This window comes from Scyliorhinus torazame, chromosome 1, assembly GCF_047496885.1.
Source record: "Scyliorhinus torazame isolate Kashiwa2021f chromosome 1, sScyTor2.1, whole genome shotgun sequence".
NCBI classification, from domain to species: domain Eukaryota; kingdom Metazoa; phylum Chordata; class Chondrichthyes; order Carcharhiniformes; family Scyliorhinidae; genus Scyliorhinus; species Scyliorhinus torazame.
Genome location: NC_092707.1, coordinates 108,369,496 through 108,386,562, shown reverse-complemented (window position 1 = coordinate 108,386,562; position 17,067 = coordinate 108,369,496). Strand labels below are relative to the sequence as shown.

Here is a 17,067-nt window from a genome sequence, read left to right as displayed (position 1 = left end):
CCAACCTCTGTGCTGCCTTACGATTCGGCCTGGACTTCCAGTGCAACCTCCAGTGCCTAACATTGAAATTCGGCGGGCCCCTACCACCCCTTACTGTGTGCGGCCTCGCGACCCTAAAGGTCTACCCATCTTCCCTATTTGCAAACTTAACCCCAGATTGCAAACCCGTCGCCACCAGGAGCAGATGGTACAGCGCCCAGGACAGGACCTTCATCAGGTCCGAAGTCCAGCGACTGCTTCGGGAAGGCATCATCGAGGCCAGCAACAGCCCCTGGAGAGCCCAAGTGGTAGTGGTGAAAACTGGGGAGAAACACAGAATGGTCGTGGATTACAGCCAGACCATCAATAGGTACACGCAGCTCGACGCGTACCCCTTCCCACGCATATCTGATATGGTCAATCAGATTGCACAGTACCGGGTCTTCTCAACTGTGGACCTTAAATCCGCCTACCACCAGCTCCCCATCCGTAAGGGGGACCGCCCATACACTGCCTTCGAGGCAGGTGGCCACCTTTACCATTTTCCCAGGGTTCCTTTCGGCGTCACCAACTCTGATTTCCAACGGGAAATGGACCGAATGGTCGACCGGTACGGGCTGCGGGCCACTTTCCCGTACCTTGACAATGTCACCATCTGCGGCCATGATCAGCAGGACCATGACGCCAACCGTGACAAATTTCTCCGCACCGCCACTCTCCTCGACCTCACTTACAACAAGGAGACGTGTGTGTTCAGCACGAACCGCTTAGCCATCCTCGGCTATGTGGTCCAGAACGGAGTTCTGGGGCCCGATCCTGACCGCATGCAGCCCCTCATGGAACTCTCCCTCCCCCACTGCCCCAAGGCCCTCAAACGTTGCCTGGGGTTCTTTTCTTACTACGCCCAGTGGGTCCCAAATTATGCGGACAAGGCCCACCCACTCATCCAATCCACTCTTTTTCCCCTAACGGCCGAGGCTCACCTTCAACCGCATTAAGGCCGACATCGCCAAGGCCGCGATGCAAGCAGTCGACTAGACGCTCCCCTTCGAGCGTCTCGTCGACTGCGTGCATCGTGGCCTTGCCGATGTCGGCCTTAATGCGGTTGAAGGTGAGCCAGTCGAGAGCGATGCATCAGACGTCGCTCTGGCCGCCATCCTCAACCAGGCAGGCAGGCCCGTGGCATTCTTTTCATGAACCCTTCATGTCTCCGAAATTCGGCACTCCTCCATCGAAAAAGCGGCCCAAGCCATCGTTGAAGCTGTGCGGCATTGGAGGCATTACCTGGCCGGCAGGAGATTCACTCTCCTCACTGACCAACAGTCGGTAGCTTTCATGTTTAACAACACACAGCGGGGCAAGATCAAAAACGATAAAATCTTGAGGTGGAGGATCGAGCTCTCCACCTACAACTACGAGATTTTGTATCGTCCTGGTAAGCTCAACGAGCCCCCCGATGTCCTATCCCGAGGTACATGTGCCAGCGCACAGGTGGACCGACTCCGGACTCTGCACGATAACCTTTGTCACCCGGGAGTCACACGTTTGTACCACTTCATCAAGGCCCGCAATCTGCCCTAATCCATCGAGGAAGTCAGGGCAATCACCAGAGACTGCCAGGTCTGTGCGAGTGCAAACCGCACTTCTACCAGCCAGACCGTCGTGCCTGGTGAAGGCCTCCCGCCCCTTTGAATGCCTCAGCGTGGACTTCAAAGGGCCCCTCCCCTCTACCGACCGTAACACATACTTCCTCAGTGTGGTCGATGAGTACTCCAGATTCCCCTTCGCCATCCCATGCGCTGATATGACGTCTGCCACCGTCATCAAAGCCCTCAACACCATCTTCGCTCTGTTCGGTTTCCCCGCCTACGTCCACAGCGACAGGGGATCCTCATTCATGAGCGATGAGTTGCGTCAGTTCCTGCTTAACAGGGGTATCGCCTCGAGCAGGACGACTCCCGGGGAAACGAGCAGGTAGAGAGGGAGAATGGGACGATCTGGAGGGCCGCCCAGCTGGCCCTACGGTCCAGAAATCTCCCGGCCTCCCGCTGGCAGGAGGTCCTCCCCGACGCACTGCACTCCATTCGGTCGCTCCTATGCACTGCGATTAATAACACATCCCATGAACGTCTCTTTGTCTTCCCCAGGAAGTCCACCTCCGGGGTGTCGCTCCCGACTTGGCTTGGAGCTCCAGGACCCGTACTCCTCCGGAAGCCCATACGACTCCACAAGGAGGACCCGTTGGTTGAAAGGGTACAGCTACTCCACGCCAACCCACAGTACGCCTACGTCGCGTACCCCGATGGCCGCCAAGATACTGTCTCCCTCAGGGACCTGGCACCAGCTGGTTCCACACACACACACCCCTCTGACCCAGCGCCACCCTCCCCTTCCCCGGCGCACCCCACCGCAGCCCCCGCCCCAGGACAATCCGTCCTCCCCCTGCCCACGCCCGATGATGACGAGGATTTTGGCAAGTTCCCGGAGTCACCGAGGACCAGACCGACACCGGAATCGCCGCCAGCATAGCGGCGCTCCGAACAGCAGATCAAGGCTCCGGACCGGCTGAACCTGTAACTTGATCGGGACTCCATTTTTTCTCTGTAGTTAAAACATGTACTTGATTATAGTTCTCCATCACCCCCACCGGACTCAATTTTAACAGGGGGTGAATGTGGTAGTCACCACTGATGTATATATTAGGTGATTTGTGGTAAGGCCCTGTACTACAAGTACGGGGTTATTTCCCTGCCTGCTGGCTCCGCCCAGTAGGCGGAGTATAAATATGTGTACTCCCCATACAGCAGCCATTTTGCCAGCTGCTGTAGGAGGCCACACATCTTAGTGTAATAAAGCCTCAGTTGCATTCAACTCTCGTCTTTGTATAATTGATCGTGCATCATGTAGTATAAGGGTGTTTGACTTAAAGCAATGAACACTACTCCCAGTGTTAAATAGCTTTTGGGCAGCTGGCTGGATGGTGGGTGAGCCTCACCCCAACCTTTTACGCGGAGGGTGTGTCGACAAGGCACCCTGTAAAATCCAACCCAATGACGCTGAAGCTAAAAGATAACGAAGGTTGAATAGTCTGTGGTTAGGCCTGTGTTGTTTAGTCTGGTGGTGAAGAAACTTGTCATTTAATGGTAAATCATGTCCTAATTCTGCGAACAGCTGTACTATAACATGGGAGAGACTTCAAGCCAATTTGGCTCTTTTCCCTTCATTCTTTCTATCTGCTGATGAGGAAGTGCCTGATTTCTGTCCCATATGGAAGCTTGCATGGCTGAGATTGGAAACTAATCACATCCTGACAGCACATTGTGCTTCGCACCGTCACAGGCTGCACCATCTTATCAATGTTTAGACGGTATCTCACATGTGTAACTTTGTGCACTGTTCAACTGTTCCCCCAATACCTGTGGCCTGCTCCTTCAAGTGAAATGTTACACAAGCATCCCACCACAATCATGGAAGTGATTTGCTTCATTTTTGTGTGTGAGAAATTCAATCACTGCAGGTATCCTACACGTTTGATCTCAGCTTACACACCAACTTTTCTAATTCCAATTTCTCTTCAAATCCAATAATTTCACAAAATGGATTTGATTTCAGACTAACAAAAGCTGCACATTGCAAGAGCAGGAGTGCTTCCTGACAGGACACTTCTGCATAATCACTGTTGTGTCAGGAATGATAACCCCTATTCTACAAACTCAAAAGTCATTAAAGTAGTTAATTGTATTTTGTAACATGTCCTTTAAAGAAGGTTCAATGTGCCTTGATTTATGGAAAGAAGTTAAATAGGTCCATTAAAACAGACTAAATCTTTTACTGCATGACTAACCTTGCACTGTATGACAGCCAGGAACCTCTGGAGGTGTCTAAATAACTTTACTGCCACTCTATGTGTTTGCTGTTCAAGAATCTTTATACCCAAATGTCTACAATGAGTAACTATGATGCTTTTACCTCTTTGGTGCACTTTGATCAGCTGAAAATACATCGTAGTTCTGTTAAAAAAAAAGTTTCTATTGAGGCTTCACGGTGGCACAAGGGGGTGCTCTGGTTTCCTCCCACAGTCCAAAGATGTGCAGGTTACGTGAATTGGCCATGGTAAATTACCCCTTGGTGTCCAATGATGTACAGATTAGGTTATGAGGTTATGGAGATTTGGCGGTGTGGACGGGGTTGTGGATATAGGTTAGGGTGCTCTTTCAAAGAGTTGGTGCAGACTCAATGGGCCGAATGGCCTCGTTGTGCACTGTAGGGATTCTATAAAGCTGCTATAAATGTAAGAGTTTTCCATTGAGCCCGGATAAATATCAGCAGACTCTGTATGGGTCATTCAGAGGCTTTTCCCCAGGGTAGAGGGGTCAATTACTAGGGGGCATAGGTTTAAGGTGAGAGGGGCAAGGTTTAGAGGAGATGTACGAGGCAAGTTTTTTACACAGAGGGTAGTGGGTGCCTGGAACTCGCTGCCGGAGGAGGTGGTGGAAACAGTGACGATAGTGACATTTAAGGCGCATCTTGACAAATACATGAATAGGATGGGAATAGAGAGATACGGAACGGACCCAGGAAGTGTAGAAGATTGTAGTTTAGTCGGGCAGCATGGTCGGCACGGGCTTGGTGGGCCGAAGGGCTTGTTCCTGTGCTGTACTTTTCTTTGTTCTTGGGTCACCCGTTATAGACCCTGCCCAAATTCCCATGTGCGCCATTCCATCAACAGTGACCAGCCACCATAATCAGTGCTTGCCTTGCCTGTGTGATGTGGCTGCATGTCGTATTAACCTCACAGACCTGAAGAGAAAAAATTGCAGGAGGCAAAAAATTGATGACCAACCAGCTGTTGGTGTGAAAGCACTTATACCAGATGGCATCAGCTCTAATATAATATTCTTTATTTCACAAGTAGGCTTGTATTAACACTGCAATGAAGTTACTGTGAAAAGCCCCTAGTTGCCACATTCCAGTGCCTGTTCGGGTACACTGAGGGAGAATCAGAATGTCCAATTTACCTAACAGCACATCTTTTAAGGCTTGTGGGAGGAAACCGGAGCACCCGGAGGAAACCCACGCAGACACAGGGAGAACATGCAGACTCTGCACAGACAGTGACCCAAGCCGGGAATCGAACCTGGGACCCTGGCGCTGTGAAGCAACAGTGCTAACCACTGTGCCTAGAGTTGTGTTCTGGGTTAAAGAAACTGTTCTCATTAGTTCAGTTGCAACCAGGTAACACAGAGGATTTTACTCTAACTTTCAGAAACCTTCTTGAAACTGATTTTTTAACGCTACGTAAGAGCATGGGGATAGGGAGCAGAGGTGGACCACTGGGTCCCTCAATAAGATCTGATTTGTGGCCTCAACACCACTCCCCTGTCTGTCCCCATAATCCTCAACTCCCTTGTCAATCAAAAATCTGCCTAATTCAGCCTTGAATGTATTCAATGACCTAGCCTCGACTGAATGCTGGGAGAGAGAATTCCAAATCCTAATGACCCTTTAAGGGAAGATATAGCTCCCCATCTCCATCTTAAATGAACCTCTGGTGGCGTTATGAAAGGGGAAAAGACAGGGCTCTCGCCAGGGTACTGCTCTTTTATTCCTTTTCGCTTAGTTTCACTAAGTTAAATGGGATAAAGTACCTACATAGGTCCAATGCCTTGAAAAACCAGGGAGAAAAGCCTGACATTAGAAGTTCTTCATGTATGACTGAGTCCGAGGTCTCTTGCAGTTCAATGTTGGAAAACTCCGGCCACTCCACTAATAGCTGAGATGCTTATGTGCACCTTGGCAGAATTCGACAAACGCTGCCAGCTGTGCCGGGGGACCGCCGCAAATCGATGGAAGAGGCTTTGGCTCCCATTCGTTTGGCATTGGAGAGGACCAACAAAACTGTAAAGGCACATGGTGACATGATACAGGGCAAGGAAGTGGCCCTTTCGAGGCATAGTACCAGATTGCCTTTCTGGAAACGGAGATGTTTCTGACGGCCAATGCGAATAAAGCACTAAAGGCCAAAGTGAATGATTTGGAGAATCGTTCCAGGAGGCAGAATTTCCCAATTGTGGGGCTGCCAGAAAGGATGGAAGACCCAACTCCCAAAGAGTATTTTTGGGAGTTTTGCGAAGATGTTTGGGAAGATGGTATGGGAGGTTAGACTCACAAACCCTCCCGAGCTGGAGAGAGTCTACCGGACACTTCGACAGAAGCCTCGTCCCCGTGAACCACCATGAGCAGTAGTCGTGAAGTTTCGCAGCTTCCAAGAAAAAGAGCGGGTCCTGAGATGGGCAAGGAAGCATCGTGACTACAAATGGGAAGGCCACGCCATCCGGTATTACCAGGATGTGGAAGCGGAGCTGGCAAAGAAGCGGACAGCTTTCAACAAGGCCAAAGCGAAGTCCAGTTTGGGGTGCTATGCCTGACGCGGCTAAGAGTGACTTTTGAGGGAAAAGGCGGGTTTCTCCATTTCTGAGACCAAGTGTTGATGCCAACGCAGAATCCATGAACCTTTACAACAGGAAAACCGGTGCCACACCTGGATTGATTCCACTACCATTGAGGGGCTAGCACCAGTGCCGCGTGGAACACAGTCGATTCCAATGGAAAACAGCGCGGGATTCGCCGGGTCCGTGATCGACACTCGGGAGGCTGACAAGCTGCAGCCACACATACACATTACACTCCCCATACACGCTTATCCCAGCCAAAATGATGGAACTGGTTCTGCTGGAATGCGCTCATACAGCTGATGGGTCAACTGGGGCCAGAGGGCACCCAAGGGGGTGCCCTTGGGGGGTCATCCAAACGACCCGTGGCACTAGGTTCACTGTGGGCTGTTAGCGGTGTGCACTGCTGCATGGCTACCTTGCCAGCTGCAGCAATGGTGTTCCGTGCCCATCCACCCTGACCCCGCAGCCCACCTCCTGGCCGCCCCCCATGCGGAGGCCCTGGAGAATACCAGGCTGTACCTGCTAAACGGTTTCTACTGTGTGTGTGTTCCGGAACGCATTGACACCGCTGTTGAGGCGCTGGAGCATTGCGATTTGACGTCAAATCGGCGCCGCCCGCGATTTCGGCATCTGAAACGATTGTCCGTCCAATCACCTTTCCCAATTTCCGGCTATCGGAGAATCCCGCCCTATATTTTTGATGCACTGAGGGAGTCGGATTCCTTTGGAAAGAAGAATAGGTTGAGCGGCGGAGTGATTGAGGTTTTTGGATATTGGGGATGGGTGTGTTGATATGTAGAATTGTTGGGGTTCCTTGTTCATGTTTGCATTTTTCTGTTCATGTTGGGATTGAATGTTTTGCAAGTTGGGCTCGGATAGGGGTTAAGGTTTATGTGGTTGTGGAAGGGGTATGTAGGACAAGTTTTTCATTCGGGTTTTGATGATGAGGACCGGTTGTGGCAATTTTCATCAGTTACAGGGTTCTGTTTTCTGCTGCTAAATCTTGGCTGACCCCAATGGTAGACATGTTATTGTCTGTGGATCTTTGGCGGGCACCTCGGTGGCCTGGTTAATGTCTATGTTAATGATACGGATTTTATTAACGAGCTGCTGGCCTCGATCCCGGATATGGGTTTGCATCAGCTTATTTTGGGTGGCGGCATAAACTGGGTTCTGGACCCCAGTTTGGATCGGGCTAAGCCCAAATCTCTGACTCCATCAGGGGTGACCAGGGCATTGCTGATTTCCATGGAGCAGCTGGAGGGGACAGACCCGTGGCATTTTTTGCCCCAGGTGACAAAGATTTCTCCTTTTTCTCCCATGTGCACCAGGTAAACTCATGTATCGACTTTTTGTGGTGGATAGGTGACTTTCCTTTGGTGAAGAGAGCGGATTACTCCGCGATTATGATTTCAGACCATGCCCCACATTTTATTGATTTGGCACCAGAGTGGGGTCCCTCCCAGCGTCCGCCATGGAGATTGGATACAGCATTATTAGCAGACAAGAGATTTTGTGAATGCATGTCCACCATCATCAGGGAATATATTAAATCTAATAAAAGGGAGCCTATCTCACCTTCTAGGCTGTGGGAAGCCCTGAAGGTGGTTATCAGGGGGGAAATAATTTCCCACAAAGCACACATGGTAAAGACAGCGAGGGTGGAGCCGGAGAGGCTGGTGGACACCATTGTTGAGGTGGACCATCAGTACTCACTTGCCCCAACCCTGGAGTTGTTGGCAAGTAGGAAAAAACTGCAGTCACAATGTGAATTATTTTTAGCCAGCTGCGACATTCATGGAGTATATTTTAAGAACATGGGAAGGCGGCCAGTCGCCTCTTAGGTCACCAACTGAGACGACAGGCAGCTTCCTGGGAGATTTTGCAGCTACAAGACACAGGTGGCAGCCTGGTTTCCGCAACGCCTCAGGTCAATGCGACTTTCGAAACATTTTATCGGGATCTCTATAGATCGGAACCCCCAATAGAGAGTTCAGCCATGACTGATTTTTCTTTGGATGGGTTATCCATCCATCTGGTGGAGAGGCTGAGGTTTGAAGAGTTGAAATCCCCGTTGGGTGCAGAGGAAATTAGGAAATGCATTGGGTTGATGCAGACACCTAAAGCTCCTGGCCCTGATGGCTTCCTCATTGTGTTCTACAAGAGATTTGCGGAGCAATTAGTCCCTCTAATTTTAGATCTGTTTAACGACTCCTTGTCCCAGGATTTGTTGCCCATTACACTTTCTTAGGCCTCTATTTCCTTGATCCTTAAGAAAGACAAGGACCCAAAAGAGTGTGGATCGTACCCCTATTTTGCTTTTAAATGTGGATGCTTAGTTATTTGCAAAAGTGCTGGCACTGCGATTGGAGCCCTGACTCCCAAAGGTGATCTTGGATGATCAGACAAGCTTTGTTGAGGGTTGGCAATTGTCGACCAATATACGTTTTTGTTAAATGGTGTCCTCTTCGGTGCTTGAACCAGATGGTTCCCTGGATGCTGAAAAGGCGTTTGATAGTGTGGAGTGAGGATATTTCTTTGAGATTCTTGGGAGGTTTGGATGTGAACAAAAGTCTAGATCCTGGATTTGTTTATTGTATAGAGCCCCACTGCTAGTGTTCGCACAAATGCTTTAAATTCTGGCTACTTTCTACTGCATAGGAGCACGAGGCAGGGATGTCCATTGCCTCCACTCCTGTTTGCTCAGGCAATAGAGCCGTTGCCAAGGCGCTAGGATATTCCAATAGGTGGAGGGGATAAAAGGAAGAAGGGTGGAGCATAGGGTGTCCTTGTATGCGGATGATCTGCTTCTTTATATTATGGACCCAGTATCCACTATGGATGAGATAATGAAGCTGCTTAGGAGCTTCGGCTTCTTCTCTGGGTATAAGTTGAATTTGGACAAGAGTGAATACTTCCCAGTTAACCGCCCGGGGAGTGGGGTCCTATCTGGGGTTGTTATTTTCGCCTAGTCAGAACTAGCTTTCGTTAGCTGGGTGGTGCACGATTGGGCCTCACCTCTCAAATTAAATTATACTAGTCTGGCTGATGGTGTCAAATCTGACTCACAGAAGAGGGATAGAATCTCCCCTTGTCCTTGGCGAACAGGGTTCAGACTATTAAGATGAATGTGCTCCCGAGATTTTTATTTTATTTTTCAATGTCTCTCCATTTTTCTACCCCAAGTCCTTCTTTGTCACAATTAATAAATTAGTGTCCTCATTTATTTGGGCGGGTAAAACCCGAAGAATCCAGATATCGTTCTTCCAAAGTGATAACCAGGCAGGAGGATTGGATTTACCCAAATTATTATTTTACTGTTGGGCAGCCAATATTCAGAAGATACTGGGATGGTTCAGTGATCCAGGTTCCATATGGAGACAAATGGAGGCGGGTTCCTGTAAGTGCATTAGTAACTACATCGTTGCCATTCTCTCCTGGAAGGTTCTCCTTGAATCCGGTCGTGGTGTCCACCCTGAGAATCTGGAAGCAGTTCTGACACCATTTTAAACTTAGTTCTATGTCTTTGTTGCACCTATCTGCAATGATCACCTATTTTTGCCAGGGGATTTGGACTCCACGTTTAGGTTATGGGAGGGGAAGGGTTTGAAGAGTTTTGGGGACCTGTTCGTCGAGGGAAGGTTTGCCAACTTTAAGGAACTACATTACGGGTTGCGCAGCACGGTGGTGCAGAGGATAGTATTGCTGCCACACGGCGCTGAGGACCCGGGTTCGATCCCAGCCCTGGGTCGCTGTCCGTATGGAGTTTGCACATTCTCCCGTGACGGCGTGGGTTTCACCCCCATAACCCAAAGATGTGCAGGCTAGGTGGATTGGCTACGCCAAATTGCCCCTTAATTGGAAAAAAAAAGAATTGGGTACTCTAAATTTATTTTTAAATATAATTACTTTAAGGAACTGTCGGAGAAATTTCAGCTCCCTGGTTCCAGTCTGTTCAAACACTTTCAGGTTTGCATTTTTTCATGCAAGGTTTTTCCTTCTTTCCCCTTGGCACCACCCTCCTCACCAGTGAAGAGTTTTTAGTTTTTGGCCGGGTCTGCTAGGGGGATTATTTTGTGCATAAACAGCCAGATCACAGTAGCACAGTGGTTAGCTCTGTTGCTTCACAGCATCAGGGTTCCAGGTTCGATTCCCGGCTTTGTGTCACTGTCTGTGTGGAGTTTGCACGTTCTCCCTGTGTCTGCGTGGGTTTCCTCCGGGTGCTCCTGTTTCCTCCCACAAGTCCCGAAAGACGTGCTGTTAGGTGAATTGGACATTCTGAATTCTCCCTCAGTGTACCCGAACAGGCGCCGGAATGTGGCAGCAAGGGGCTTTTCACAGTAACTTGATTGCAGTGTTAATGTAAGCCTACTTGTGAAATAAAGATTATTATATTAGACCTGATGCCATCTGGTATCAGTGCTTTCACACCAACAGCTGGTTGTCATCAATTTTTTGCCTCCTGCAATTCTTTCTCATCAGATCTGTGAGGCTAATACGACAGGCAGCCACATCACACAGGCAAGGCAAGCACTAATTATGGTGGTTGGTCACTGTTGATGTAATGGCGCACATGGGAATTTGGGCAGGGTCTATAATGGGTGACCCATACAGAGTCTGCTGATATTTATCCGGGCTCAATGGGAAACTCTTACATTTATAGCAGCTTTATAGAATCCCTGCAGTGCAGAACGAGGCCATTCGGTCCACTGAGTCTGCACCAACTCTTTGAAAGAGCACCCTAACCTATGTCCACAACCCCCTCCACACCGCCAAATCTCCATAACCTCATAACCTAATCTGTACATCCTTGGACACTAAGGGGCAATTTACCATGCTGTTAGGTGAGTTGGACATTCTGAATTCTTCCTCTGTGTACCCGAACAGGCGCCGGAGTGTGGCAACTAGGGCATTTTCACAGTAACTTCATTGCAGTGTTAATGTAAGCCTACTTGTGACTATAATAAATATTATCAGCAGAGTCGACTCCTTTGAATGAAGTAATGGTGATATAGGAGGATGAATTGGGTCCCATTCTAGATGATGAGGTATGGAGCGAGGCCCTCCACAGGGTCAATTCCACATCCTCATGTGCTCGGCTTAATCCAATTCATGATGGTGCATAGGGCTCATCTGACCAAGGTGAGGATGAGCGCATTATTCTCTGGGACGGTGGACAGATGAGAGTATTGCTCTTAGGCTCCGGCTAACCACACTCATATGTTCTAGTCTTGTCCCAAGTTAGTAAAGTTTTGGGTATCTTTTGCATCAGATATACTTGATGTCGACCCGGAGCCAAGTCTGCTGGTGTTCATTTTCAGGGTGTCAGACTCGCTGGTGCTGCAGACAAGGGTGAAGGCGATGTCCTCGCCTTTGCCCAGCTAATACCCTGGAGACAAGTTCTGCTTGGGTGGAGGTCTCGTATTCCACCCAGTGCCTCAGCTTGGTTGGGTGACCTCATGTTATTCTTACATTTGAAGAAGGTCAAGTACACCATTAGGGGGTCCGTAGAAGGGTTCTACCTAAGATGGCGGCCATTGATTTCCTTTTTTAAAGGGCTCGTCACTGTCAGTTAAGTTTAGTTTTGGAGGTTAAGTTAATTAGGGCTTTTGATTATTTGTTGTGTTCTTTGTCATTGTAACTTGAATTAATTGTTTTATATTATTTTGTGTAAAATGAAAAATTTTCAATAAACATATTTTTTTAAAACTCCAACTTAAATGTGTGACCTCTTATTTTTAAACCATGCTCCCTATTTCTAGATTCCCCAAAAGGGGAAACATTCAGCATTTTTCCTGTCAAGCCCCCTGAAAAAATTTGCATGTTTCTCTGATATTGGCTCTCATTCTTCTGAACTCCAATGAGAGGCCAGGCTTGCTCAACCTTTTCTCATTAAAACAAACCCTTCATTCCTGGAATCAGTCGAGTAAACCTCCTCTGAACAACCTGCAATGAATATACACCCTTCTTTAAATAAGGAGTAAGAAGTCTTACAACACCAGGTTAAAGTCCAACAGGTTTGTTTCAAACACTAGCTTTTGGAGCACTGCTCCTTCCTCAGGTGAATGAGGAAGGAGCAATGCCGTCCGACTTTAACCTGGTGTTGTAAGACTTCTTACTGTGCTCACCCCAGTTCAATGCCGGCACTCAACATCATTAAATAAAGAGATCAAAAGTGTACACAGTACTCCAGATATGGTCTCAACAATGCCCTCTACTGTTGGAGGAAGACTCTCCTATTTTTATATTTCATTCCCTTTGCTCGAAAGGCAAACATTCTATTTTTCTTCCTAATTACTTGCTGTAACTACATGCTAACAAGATTCATGCACAAAGACACCCAGCTCCCTCTAAATCATTGCATTTAATGTTTCGCCACTCATCATGGACGGCACAGTAGCACAGTGGTTAGCACTGTTGCTTCACCGTGCCAGGGCTCCAGGTTCGATTCCCAGCTTGGGTCACTGTCTGTGCGGAGTCTGCACGTTCTCCCCGTGTCTGCCTGGGTTTCCTCCGGGTGCTCCGGATTCCTCCCGAAAGACGTGTTTGTTTGGTGAATAGGACATTCTGAATTCTCCCTCAGTGTTCCCGAACAGGCACCAGGATGTGGAGACTAGGGGCTTTTAACAATAACTTCATTGCAGTGTTAACGTAAGCCTACTTGTAACAATAATATTTATGTTGGTTTTCAAATAATCTGATTTTCTATTCTTCCTGCCAAAGTGGACAAGTTCATGCATTCCCGGATTATACTGCTAAATTTTTTGCCCACTCACTTAATCAGTATATATATACATATATATCTACTTGCAGAGTTTGTCCTCATCATAACTGCTATCTGCTGCTTGATAGCTAATCAAACCCCTATCCAAGGTAACATATCACCTTCAACACCATGAGCTCTTATCTTATGTAGTAATCTTTTATGCAACACCTTATTGAATGCCTTTTGAAAATCAAAATATGCTACATCTACTCATTTCCCTGTATCCACCTGTTATAACCTGCCTGCTTACCATTGGCTGGGGACTAATGCCAATCCCACAATCCTGTGGGAGTATGAGCTTCCCCAATGAGTGGGGTGGAGAAACCATTAGTAAACTCCAAGTATAAATAAAGCTGGCCAGTTTGGAACCAGCAGGAAGGAGTGTGCAGCAAGGGAAGTTGCTGCTGCTGTCATATATATATATGTTATTGTAAATAAATGTTATTACTTTGTATCGTTAAAACTCGTGCAGGATTCTTCGTGGCCCTCACAAAACCACCCTGCTTGTTATATCCTCAAAAAACACTGATAAATCTTTCATGCATGATTTCCCTTTCACAAAACCATGTTGACTTTGCCTGATTGTGATATGATTTTCTAAATGTCCTGCTCCTACATCCACAATAATGGATTCCAGCATTTTCCCTAGGATGGTTGTTCAGTTAACTGACCTATAGTTTCCTACTTTCAATCTAAGAGAGTCACAAATAAATCCAATAGGGAATTCAGGAGAAAGTTTGATTTTTTTTCATGGGCTGTGGGCATCGCTGGCTGGGCCGGCATTTATTGCCCATCCTTAATTTCTCTTGAACTGAGTGACTTGCTGGGGCATTTCAGAGGGCAGTTAAGAGTCAACCACATTATTGTAGGTCTGGAGTCACATGTAGGCCGACCAGGTAAAAATGGCAGATTTCCTTCCATTAGTGAACCAGATGTGATTTTATTCTAAGATCTACGAATGCAATTCAAATTCTACTGTGATGGGATTTGAACCCCTGTCCCCAGAGCATTAGCCCAGATCTCTGGATTACAAATCCAGTGACATTACTACTCCACCACCATCTTCCCAAAGAGTCAATAGAATGTGGAACTGGCTATTACATGAAATTGTTGAGGTGAATTGTAACAATGCATTTAAGGGGATTGAAAGATTATGCTGATGGGGAGATATAAAGAGGGGATGCGACGGAGACTTATGTGGTGTATGAACATCAGCATGGACCAATGGGGCTGAATGTCCTCTTTCTGTGCTGTGTTTTCTGTGCAACATTTCTGCGTTGACGTAAGAAGTTAAATGTATTCAATTGCTCTTCTAAACGAGAAACTGACCTGGTCCACCTCTGCATTCAGGGCTCAACTATCCAATTATATTGCATTTCATTTTATTTAAACATTGCTGCTTCTAAAATAAAGTTAAATAGTCTTGATTGAAGGTGCCAGCACAAAGTTGGACATCCCTCTTCCTACTATTGGAAAGAATGACATAATGTTGAGCCAGCCGAGATGAAGGAATGGTGTATGATTTGGAGGCATTTTGGATCTTGTAACTTCCATTAGAATTGAAACTTGGTGATTTTAGGTACGGATGTCTTTTTTTCTTCATAGTCTACATACTACATGGAGGGAAACACGGGACATCGAGTGTTTCAAACTCAGTTTGGACGGATTGCTGTTAATATCTGTTTCGGCCGGCACCACCCTTTGAACTGGTTGATGTACAGCATCAATGGAGCTGAAATTATCTTCAACCCCTGTGCTACTGTTGGGGAGCTGAGGTAAGAGAACAGTGTCATTGATTTTAATGGCAACCTGTGACCAGAGCCTTAAATTGTTCTAGCCAAATAATTATTGATGTAATAGAGTACATTGATGGCTTTCACTGTGCTGGCATTAGGTGGAACAGATGGTCATGACTTTCTCATTGTGACTCAATTCATCATGAACTTTAAACAATATTATCTCAAAGTGATGTTGCTGGCAAAAGTTTGTGTTTTCTAAATTCCCAGATCCCCAAATATTGGAAATCTTTCAAATTGAGAATGATGGGAGATGGAGCTCTCTCCATATTTGTACTTAGTTTAAAATTATAAACCCATATAGAATGATTAGGCTGTAATGCAAATCAAATTAACCAAATGGGGATATTATCAGAAAGTTATGCGAGTACAGATGGAAGTCTTCTTCACCAGATGGAATCTTTCTAAATCTATGTGAACGTATTATCACATTTAAATCACATTTACAAACATATTGTATCTCTCAGCTGTTGCAAAGTGATGTTGACAGCAGCATTTTCACATTGACATTTAATTGCTAAGACCTCTACACTCTTGTCCGGTGTGATCTTGAATGAGATACGCATTTTGGCTGTGTTGTGACTGGAACTTCAGGATAACTGTGAGGAGCTGTATGAGGGCCGCAGGTTCCAGGAAAATCAGGAAGGTGGGCACCTCACCAGAACTGGGATGGAGAACAGACTGAGTCTTCAACTGGGTAAAACTTCACAGGAGTATTATCAAACCAAATTTGACATCGAGACACATAAGGAGTTATTAAGGCAGGAGACCAGAAACCTGGTTAAAGAATTAGATTTTCAGGCATATCTTTTTTTTTATAAATGTTTTTAATTGGGTTTTTGAACAAAGTATATTTTACCGTTACGTACACAGAATAAAATTTATACATGTATAGAAGAGAAGGGTACACACACAAAATAAAATAACTGGTACGGTATTATGCACTAGCTCAACAACAGCAACTCTGTACAATTGGCAATATTTTTAACACATAAGTAGGCATCTGTTTGTTGGGGGGAGGGGAAACTGGGGAGGTAGATATACATTTGGGTGCCGGAGAAACAATTACAGAGGGCAATACGCGAATGGATCTGGTGTTGGTGTTGTCACTTGCTTCTCCCGGACGGATTTCGCTGCCGTTGTCGTCTCGCGTTCACCTCCGCTTCAGCCGTTCGTCACGTCTTTTGCCCGTATTTTCCTTGTTCTCTGCTCCTGTAGATGCCAAGTTTGTTATCGTAGCCCGTGCCCTCCTTCCGGCTGTCATTCCCTTGTCTCCCCCCCCCCCCCACCTCTCTGGTTCCCCACTATTGTTTCCTGTCTCCTCCCAATCCCCCCCCCCCCTCCCCCCCCCCCCACCTTCTGTGGTTCACCTTTCTTTTCTCTTAGGTTTAGCTGTTACTCCGCCCCCGATATAATTTTCAGGCATATCTTAAAGATTACGGCACAGAGGGAGGCCATTCAGTCCATCTTTTCTGTGTTGATACAGCCTTATCACATTATCACACCCACCAACTCTTGGTCTGTAGGCTAGGTGCTTATCCAAGAATTTTTTTAATGCAATGAGGGTTTCTGCTTCTACGACCCTCTTGGGCATCTTAAAGGAGGAAAGAGAGATATAGAGGAGTTGAAGTATGTTGTGTTCTTTACTATTAAAGTTGTCCACTTCAAATGTCTAGCATGTTGTTCTCTATTTTGCTTTACCTGGATGGCTTGGATGCGTAGTGTTGAATAAAGAACACAAAGCTTTGTTAACAAAAAAACTATAAATTTATTACACTACTAACTAAGATTCTATCACATTCCTAAAGTCGAAGGTTTCTATATTCTGTCCCTAACTAGCAGACTTTCTCAAGTACAACTGCTCTCTCGCTCATGCCTCACCATCTTATCCCAGAATCCCCCAAGTCACATGATATATATATGACTGTTCTGTGGTTCCCTCTAGTAGTAAGAAGAATTATCATTAATTTGTTAACTCTTTACATCCCAGTCAATATATATATCATTCCAGAGGTTAGCAAGGGAATTCCAGAGGTTAGGATCTTGGAGTTTGAAGGCACGACCGCCGATG

The 17,067-nt window shown here is 46.7% G+C and overlaps 1 protein-coding gene across 1 annotated transcript in view; it reads left to right on the top strand.

Annotated features, from left to right (window-relative positions):
- The window catches only part of upb1 (ureidopropionase, beta), a 286,897-nt gene that overhangs the window by 178,709 nt on the left and 91,121 nt on the right, over window positions 1–17,067 (top strand). The window contains exon 6 of the mRNA XM_072499643.1: window positions 14,806–14,975. Coding sequence (XP_072355744.1) covers window positions 14,806–14,975 — 170 coding nt within the window. The remainder of the gene's footprint in view (window positions 1–14,805; window positions 14,976–17,067) is intronic.